A 9,876-nucleotide genomic window follows, 5' to 3' on the forward strand; every position below is an offset into this window, starting at 1 on the left:
TTCAATTAGATATTTCGGTTGGATTTTTAAAATTGATTTATTGTTTTATTTTATTTTATTTATTTTATTTTATGTTATTTTTTGTTATTTTTATTTTTATCATTTTATTTTTTAATTTCCATTAGATATTTCAGTTGGATTTTTAAAATAACTGGGTTATTGTTTTATTTTATTTCTTATTTTATTTCTTATTTTATTATTTTATTCTATTTTATTTTAAATAATTGTGTTATTGCTTTATATTTTATTTTATTTTATTATTTATTCTATTATATGTTACTACTTTATTTTATTTTATTTTATTTTTAAATTTCCATTAGATATAGTTGGATTTTTTTTTAATAGTTATTGTTTTATTTTATTTTATTTTATTTTTAAATTTCCATTAGATATAGTTGGATTTTTTTTTAATAGTTATTGTTTTATTTTATTTTATTTTATTTTTAGTTATTCTATTCTATTTTATTTATTGCATTTTATTTATTGGGTTATTGCTTCATTTTATATTTTATATTTTACATTTTGTTTTTATTTCTTTTCTTTATTTTTCTTTATTTCAGTTGGATTTATTTATTTCTTTATTTACTCATTTCATTTTTATTGGTTTTCTTGCATTTATTTTTAATTAATTTTAATTTTAATTTTAGTTGCATTTATTTTTAATTATTTTTAATTTTAATTTTAATTCCATTTATTTTTAATTATTTTTAATTTTAATTTTAATTCCATTTATTTTTAACTCCAAGCCAAAATTTTTTTTAACTATTTTTAATTATTTTTGACTCCAAGTGGATTTAATATTTTTTAAAATATTTTTAACTATGTTTGACTCCAAGTCAAAAATATTTTGAACTATTTTTAATTATTTTTGACTCCAAGTGGATTTAATATTTTTTTTAATATTTGGGCTCTCGTTTTATTTCAGCCCAGTCTTCGAATCGCGATTATTTCCCCCTCATTTAAATATTTTATTATTCAAATAATTTGCCGTTAATATTCGATTATTTCCTCCCGATTATTTCCCAGAACCACCCGCACGGACTCAACCAGGCCTGGCGCTGGTTGGCCCAGACCTTGAACTCGGAGCCCTTGGCCGACGTGACGGCCACCATCCTCTTCGACTTCCTGGAGGTGGGACCCATTTCCTGTTTCCTATTTCCTGTTTCCTGGAGGTGGGACCCAGGAAGTGGGGGCGGGGAGGGCATTTCCTGTTTCCTGGAGGTGGGATTTCCTCTTTTCCCTTCCTTGTTTCCTGGAGGTGGGACCCAGACATCCAGGAGGGGAGGGGACTTCCTGTTTCCTGGAGGTGGGATTTCCTGTTTTCCCTTCCTTGTTTCCTGCTTCCTGGAGGTGGGACCCAGACGTCCGGGGCAGGAAGTGGGGGCGGGAGGGCATTTCCTCTTTCCTGGAGAGGGAAGGGGAAGCATTTCCTGTTTCCTGGAGGTGGGACACAGGCATTTCCTGTTTCCTGGAGGTGGGAGGGGACTTCCTGTTTCCTGGAGGTGGGATCTGGGAGGAGGGGAGGGGATTTCCTGTTTTCCCTTTCATGTTTCCTGTTTCCTGGAGGTGGGACCCAGGCGTCGGGGAGGGGAATGGGGGATTTCCTGTTTCCTGGGGAGGGATTTACTGTTTCCTGGAAGTGGGACCCAGGCATCCAGGAGGGGAGGGGACTTGCTATTCCCTGGAGGTGGGATCTGGGAGGAGGGGAGGGGATTTCCTGTTTTCCCTTTCATGTTTCCTGTTTCCTGGAGGTGGGACCCAGGCGTCGGGGAGGGGAATGGGGGATTTCCTGTTTCCTGGGGAGGGATTTACTGTTTCCTGGAAGTGGGACCCAGGCATCCAGGAGGGGAGGGGACTTGCTATTCCCTGGAGGTGGGATCTGGGAGGAGGGGAGGGGATTTCCTGTTTTCCCTTCCTTGTTTCCTGCTTCCTGGAGGTGGGACCCAGGCGTCCGGGGCAGGAAGTGGGGGCAGGAGGGCATTTCCTCTTTCCTGGAGAGGGAAGGGGAAGCATTTCCTGTTTCCTGGAGGTGGGACACAGGCATTTCCTGTTTCCTGGAGGTGGGAGGGGACTTCCTGTTTCCTGGAGGTGGGATCTGGGAGGAGGGGAGGGGATTTCCTGTTTTCCCTTCCTTGTTTCCTGTTTCCTGGAGGTGGGACCCAGGCGTCAGGGAGGGGAATGGGGGATTTCCTGTTTCCTGGGGAGGGATTTCCTGTTTTCTGAAGGTGAGACCCAGGCATCCAGGAGGGGAGGGGACTTCCTGTTTCCTGGAGGTGGGATCGGAGGGGAGGGGATTTCCTGTTTTCCCTTCCTTGTTTCCTGGAGGTGGGACCCAGGCTTCCGGGGCAGGAAGTGGGGGCGGGAGGGCATTTCCTCTTTCCTGGACTCAACCAGGCCTGGCGCTGGTTGGCCCAGACCTTGAACTCGGAGCCCTTGGCCGACGTGACGGCCACCATCCTCTTCGACTTCCTGGAGGTGGGACCCATTTCCTGTTTCCTGGAGGTGGGACCCAGGAAGTGGGGGCGGGGAGGGCATTTCCTGTTTCCTGGAGGTGGGAGCCAGGCATCCGGGAGGGAAGGGGTGGGATCGGAGGGGAGGGGAGGGGATTTCCTGTTTTCCCTTCCTTGTTTCCTGTTTCATGGAGGTGGGATCTGGGAGGAGGGGAGGGGATTTCCTGTTTCCAGGCATCCGGGGCAGGAAGTGGGGGAGGGGAGGGCATTTCCTGTTTCCTGGAGGTGGGACCCAGGCATCCAGAAGGGATGGGAGGGGAGGGGATTTCCTGTTTTCCCTTCCTTGTTTCCTGTTTCCTGGAGGTGGGATCTGGGAGGAGGGGAGGGGATTTCCTGTTTCCTGGAGGTGGGATCTGGGAGGAGGGGAGGGCAGGGGATTTCCTGTTTTCCCTTCCTTGTTTCCTGGAGGTGGGACCCAGGCGTCTGGGAGGGGAGGGGACTTCCTGTTTCCTGGAGGTGGGATCTGGGAGGAGGGGAGGGGAGGGGATTTCCTATTTTCCCTTCCTTGTTTCCTGTTTCCTGGAGGTGGGGTCTGGGAGGAGTGGAGGGGAGGGGATTTCCTGTTTCCTGGAGGTGGGTCCCAGGCATCCAGGAGAGGAGGGGACTTCCTGTTTCCTGGAGGTGGGATCTGAGGGGAAGGGAGGGGATTTCCTGTTTTCCCTTCCTTGTTTCCTGTTTCCTGGAGGTGGGAACCAGGCATCCAGGAGGGGAGGGGACTTCCTGTCTGTTTCCTGGAGGTGGGACCCAGGCTTCCGGGGCAGGAAGTGGGGGAGGGGAGGGCATTTCCTGTTTCCTGGAGGTGGGATCTGGGGGGAGGGGAGGGATTGCCCATTTCCTGTTTCCTTTCCCATTTCCAGTTTCCTGGAGGTGGGATGGGACCCAGGCGTACGGGAGGGGAGGGGACTTCCTGTTTCCTGGAGGTGGGATCTGGGGGGAGAGGAGGGGAGGGATTTCCCATTTCCTGTTTCCCATTTCCTGGAGGTGGGATGGGACCCAGGCGTTCGGGAGGGGAGGGGATTTCCTGTTTCCTGTCTGTTTCTTGGAGGTGGGACCCAGGCGCCCGGGCAGGAAGTAAGGAATGGGGGATTTCCCTTTCCTGGAGGGAAAGGGAATAATAATAATAATAATAATAATAATAATAATAATAATAATAAGTTTAATTAATTATTATTAATTAGTATTAACTAATTATTATTATTATTATTATTATTATTATTATTATTATTATTATTATTTATTTGTTTATTATTTATTATTATTACTATTTATAATAATATTTATAATTATTACTATTTATAATAATAATAATAAGTTTAATTAATTATTATTAATTAGTATTAACTAATTATTATTATTATTATTATTATTAATGGTCATTTATTGTTATTACTATTTATTATTATTATTATTATTACTATTTATTATTATTAATAATTATTATTATTACTTATTATTAATAATAATTAATTATTATTGTTGTTATTGTTAGTTAATTAATTATTATTAATTATTAATTAATGATTTGCCTCCCGCAGGTCTGCGGCAACGCCCTCATGAAAGCCTACCAGGCCCAGTTTTGGAAGGTGATCAACTTGATCCGAGATCAATATCTGCCAAGGTATTGCCAATCAATCCCGTCTATCATCAATATTGGCAAATAAAATGGCAATGCCAATCAATTAATTCCCTCGTCAATTAGATTTACGGTATATTTTTATTTACCATTTATTTCCTATTTCATTTATATATTTTTAATTTACTGTTTATTTCCTATTTTATTTTTATTTATATTTTTACTTACTGTATTTATATTTTTATTTACCATTTATTTCCTATTTCATTCATATATTTTTAATTTACTGTTTATTTCCTATTTTATTTTTATTTATATTTTTACTTACTGTATTTATATTTATATTTACTATTTATTTCCTATTTCATTTATGTATTTTTAATTTACTGTTTATTTCCTATTTTATTTAAATTTTCCATTTACTGTTATTTATATTTATAGTTTTCATTTACTATTTGTTTACTCTTTTATTTATATTTATATTTACTATTTTCTACTTTATTTAAATTTTTCATTTACGATGTTATTTATATTTATAGTTTTCATTTACTATTTGTTTACTCTTTTATTTATATTTATATTTTCATTTACTATTTATTTTCTATTTTATTTAAATTTTTCATTTACTATGTTATTTATATTGATAGCTTTCATTTACTATTTATTTATATTTATATTTTTATTTAATGTATTTATATTTTTATTTCCTATTTATTTCCTATATCATTTATATATTTTTAATTTACTGTTTATTTCCCATTTAATTTATATTTATATTTCTTTTCTTGATTTCGTTTCGTTCATTTATTTCTTTGATTTATTTCCTTTCGTTTCGCCGTTTTGCAATTAAAATCTCCCGCTTGATCCCTGCAGGATCCAGGAGATCACCAGCGCCGGGCAAATGGGATCCTTCATCCGTCTGAGGCAGTTTTTAGAGGTAAAATTATTGCAAATTATTAGCAAATTCTTCCAAATATTTGCATTCCAAATTACTGCATAGAATAATAATAATTTTATATGCAAATAATGAATTTGCATTTCATGAAGATTTCATTCCTGTCATTATATTATATTATATTATATATTATATTATATTATATTATATTATATTATATTATATTATATTATATTATATTATATTATATTATATTATATTATATTATATTATATTATATTATAATATGTTATATATTATCGTCAAGCAGTATAGAAATGAACTTAGAATAATTGCAATAATAATTATAATATAATATAATAATAAAATAATAGTAATAATAATAATAATAATAATAATAATAATAATAATAATAATAATAGCAACTATAAGTTCATTTGTGCAATTTCATTATAATTTGAAATTATAATATGAAATGTTTGCATTCGGAATTTTTGCATTCCAAATTACTGCATAGAATAATAATAATAATTTTATATGCAAATAAATGAATTTGCATTTCATTAAGATTCCATTTCTATCATAAGGATCGTCAAGCAGTATAGAAATGAACTAATAATAATAATAATAATAGCAACCATAAGTTCATTTGTGGAATTTCATTATAATTTGCAATTATAATATGAAAATCATAATGATTTCACATTATAATATGAATTTGCATTTCATTAAGATTTCATTTCTATCAAGCAGTATAGAAATGAACTTATAATAATTGCAATAATAATAATAATAATAATAATAATAATAATAATAATAATAACAACTATAAGTTCATTTGTGGAATTTCATTATCATTTGAAATTATAATATGAAATTATTGCATTTGAAATTTTTGCATAGAATAATAATAGTAATAATTTTATATGCAAATAAGGAATTTGCATTTCATTAAGATTTCGTTTCTATCGTTATAAGGATCGTCAATCAGTATAGAAATGAACTTACAATAATTGCAATAATAATAATAATAATAAAATAATAATAGTAATAATAATTAATAATAATAAAATAATAAAAGTATCTATAAGTTCATTTGTGGAATTTCATTATCATTTGAAATTATAATATGAAAATCATAATGATTTCATATTCATTATAATCATCATTATAATATGAAATGATTGCATTTAAAATTTTTGAATTTGTAATTATTTTAAGGGGGCTCCGGGATAATAAGAATAAGAATAAGAATAAGAATAAGAATAAGAATAAGAATAAGAATAAATATTTCCATAATTATTATTATTAGTATTACTATAATACTTATATTAAGGAGGGATTTTAAGGGGGTTCCGGGATAATAATAATAATAATAATAATAATAATAATAGTAATAATAATAATAGTAAGAATAAGAATAAGAGTAAGAATAATTATTTCCGTAATTATTATTATAAGTATTATTATACTACTTACAAAACAGGGGTTCCGGGATTAGAATGATGATGATGATGATAATGATAATAATAATAATAATAATAATAATAATAATAATAATAATAATAATAATAATAATAATAATAATAATATTAGTAAGAAGAAGAATAAGTATTTCCATAATTATTATTATAAGTATTACTATAATATTTATATTAAGGAGGGATTTTAAGGGGGTTCTGGGATAGTAGTAGTAGTAGTAGTAGTAAGAATAAGAGTAAGAATAAGTATTTCCATAATTATTATTAGTAGTAGTATTACTATAATACTTATTTTAAGGGGGTTCCGGGATTAGAATAATAATAAGAATAATAATAATAATAAGAATAATAATAATAATAATAATAATAATAATAGTAAGACTAAGAGTAAGAATAAGAGTAAGAATAAGTATTTCCATAATTATTATTAGTAGTAGTATTACTATAATACTTATTTTAAGGGGGTTCCGGGATTAGAATAATAATAAGAATAATAAGAATAATAATAAGAATAATAAGAGTAAGAATAAGAGTAAGAATAAGTATTTCCATAATTATTAGTAGTAGTAGTATTACTATAATACTTATTTTAAGGGGGTTCCGGGATTAGAATAATAATAAGAATAAGAATAAGAATAAGAATAAGAATAAGAATAATAATAATAATAATAGTAAGACTAAGAGTAAGAATAAGAGTAAGAATAAGAGTAAGAATAAGTATTTCCATAATTATTATTAGTAGTAGTATTACTATAATACTTATTTTAAGGGGGTTCCGGGATTAGAATAATAAGAATAAGAATAAGAATAAGAATAATAATAATAATAATAATAATAATAATAATAATAGTAAGACTAAGAGTAAGAATAAGAGTAAGAATAAGTATTTCCATAATTATTATTAGTAGTAGTATTACTATAATACTTATTTTAAGGGGGTTCCGGGATAATAATAATAATAATAATAATAATAATAATAATAAGAGTAAGAATAAGAGTAAGAATAAGAGTAAGAATAAGAGTAAGAATAAGTATTTCCATAATTATTATTAGTAGTAGTATTACTATAATACTTATTTTAAGGGGGTTCCGGGATTAGAATAATAATAAGAATAATAAGAATAATAATAAGAATAATAATAAGAATAATAAGAGTAAGAATAAGAGTAAGAATAAGTATTTCCATAATTATTATTAGTAGTAGTATTACTATAATACTTATTTTAAGGGGGTTCCGGGATTAGAATAATAATAAGAATAATAAGAATAATAAGAATAATAAGAATAATAATAATAATATTCCCCCCTCTCTTCCCAGGAGTCTTTGCGGCGGAACGAAATCCCCCTCCCGAAGGGATTCCTCCCCCCGTCCTTTTGGAGGTCGTGACTCCGCCCCCCAAATTTTCCGGAAGCTTCCGGGGTCGTTTCCGGGGAAACGGGAAGAAAAACCCAGAATTTCCCCCAATTTCCGCTTCTGGATCCGCAAAGGTGCAATGGGAATTATTCCGATTATTCAAATTTATTCAAATGTGTCTATGTTTATTCCGATTATTCCAATTTATTCAAATGTGTCTTTATTCCGATTATTCCAATTTATTCAAATGTGTCTACATTTATTCCGATGATTCAAATTTATTCAAATATGTCTGTGTTTATTCCGATTATTCAAATGTGTCTACATTTATTCTGATTATTCAAATTTATTCAAATGTGTCTGTATTTGTTCCGATGATTCAAATTTATTCAAATGTGTCTACATTTATTCCGATTATTCCAATTTATTCAAATGTGTCTATGTTTATTCCGATTATTCCAATTTATTCAAATGTGTGTTTTTATTCTGATTATTCAAATTTATTCAAATGTGTCTATATTCCAATTATTCAAATTTATTCAAATGTTTCTATGTTTATTCCAATTATTCAAATTTATTCAAATGTGTCTGTATCTTTCCCGATTATTCAAATTTATTCAAATTTGTCTATTTGGGGGGGGGCAAATTGTCCTCGACTTAAATTTAAAGTGAAATTTAAATTTCTTTCTTTCATGGAATCCTTTCGTAATTAAGTTTGAGCTTCGTTTCGACGTTTGATCCTTTCGGAAATCGTTTTAGAATTACATTTATTTTTTAATTTTCATTTGATCCTTTCATTTGAATTTGATTTTTTCACTGGATCCTTGAGAAAATCGTTTTAAATTCAAATTAAATGTAAGTTTCGTTTGTAAATTTGACCCTTTAACGATTAAATGTCAATTTCATTTTTAAATTTGGTCCCTGACTCGTTAAATCTCAATTTCATTTTTAAATTTGGTCCCTGACTCGTTAAATCTCAATTTCGTTTTCAAATTTGGTCCTTGACTCGTTAAATGTCAATTTCATTTTTAAATTTGCTCCTTGACTCGTTAAATGTCAATTTCATTTTGAAATTTGGTCCTTGACTCGTTAAATCTCAATTTCGTTTTCAAATTTGGTCCTTGACTCGTTAAATCTCAATTTCGTTTTGAAATTTGCTCCCTGAATCGTTTAATTTCAATTTCGTTTTGAAATTTGGTCCTTGACTCGTTAAATGTCAATTTCATTTTTAAATTTGATCCCTGGATCATTAAATCTCAATTTCGTTTTGAAATTTGGTCCCTGACTCGTTAAATCTCAATTTCGTTTTCAAATTTGGTCCTTGACTCGTTAAACGTCAATTTTGTTTTGAAATTTGATCCCTGGATCGTTAAATATCAATTTCGTTTTGAAATTTGATCCCTGAATCGTTAAATTTCAATTTCGTTTTGAAATTTCGTCGTTTCACCATTTAAATTTTAAATTTAATTGTTAATTTAATTAAGGAATAAGTATACATTAAATTGTATCCGTCGGACTTGGAAGGAAATAAAGGAATTTTTATGGATTTTCGGAACCGCTTGGAATGTGAAAATGGAAGGTTCTGGAAGCCGGCGTTTCGGTGGATTCGAAGGGGATCCCAGAAGGAGGGATTGGAAGGGGATCCCGGAAGGAGGGATTTGAAGGGGATCCGGAAGGAGAGATTTCAAGGGGATCCCGGAAGCAGGGATTGGAAGGGGATCCCGGAAGGAGGGATTTCAAGGGGGATCTGGGATTTGAAGGGGGATCCGGAAGGAGAGATTTCAAGGGGATCCCGGAAGCAGGGATTCGAAGGGGATCCCGGAAGGAGGGATTGGAAGGGGATCCCGGAAGGAGGGATTTGAAGGGGATCCGGAAGGAGAGATTTCAAGGGGATCCCGGAAGCAGGGATTGGAAGGGGATCCCGGAAGGAGGGATTTCAAGGGGGATCTGGGATTTGAAGGGGGATCCGGAAGGAGAGATTTCAAGGGGATCCCGGAAGCAGGGATTGGAAGGGGATCCCGGAAGGAGGGATTTCCAGGGGGTTCCGGGATTTCCAGGGGGAT

General features: G+C 33.0%; 1 protein-coding gene across 3 annotated transcripts in view; it reads left to right on the forward strand.

Annotated features, from left to right (window-relative positions):
* The window catches only part of GLE1 (GLE1 RNA export mediator), a 32,471-nt gene extending 23,070 nt beyond the window's left edge, over positions 1–9,401 (forward strand). For 2 of the 3 annotated variants that reach the window (XR_014521247.1, XR_014521248.1), the window contains 5 exons: positions 1,027–1,131; positions 4,046–4,128; positions 4,957–5,020; positions 7,778–7,988; positions 8,573–9,401. Coding sequence is in view for 1 of the 3 variants with exons in the window: in XM_083484490.1 (XP_083340616.1) it covers positions 1,027–1,131; positions 4,046–4,128; positions 4,957–5,020; positions 7,778–7,846 (321 nt within the window). In the remaining 2 variants the exon portion in view is untranslated. Of the gene's footprint in view, positions 1–1,026; positions 1,132–4,045; positions 4,129–4,956; positions 5,021–7,777; positions 7,989–8,572 lie in introns of those variants that run through there. The other variant, XM_083484490.1, reaches the window with a different exon arrangement.
* Positions 9,402–9,876: the final 475 nt, after the last annotated feature.

This window comes from Podarcis liolepis, assembly GCF_965112155.1.
Source record: "Podarcis liolepis genome assembly, chromosome: Z".
Lineage (NCBI taxonomy): Eukaryota > Metazoa > Chordata > Lepidosauria > Squamata > Lacertidae > Podarcis > Podarcis liolepis.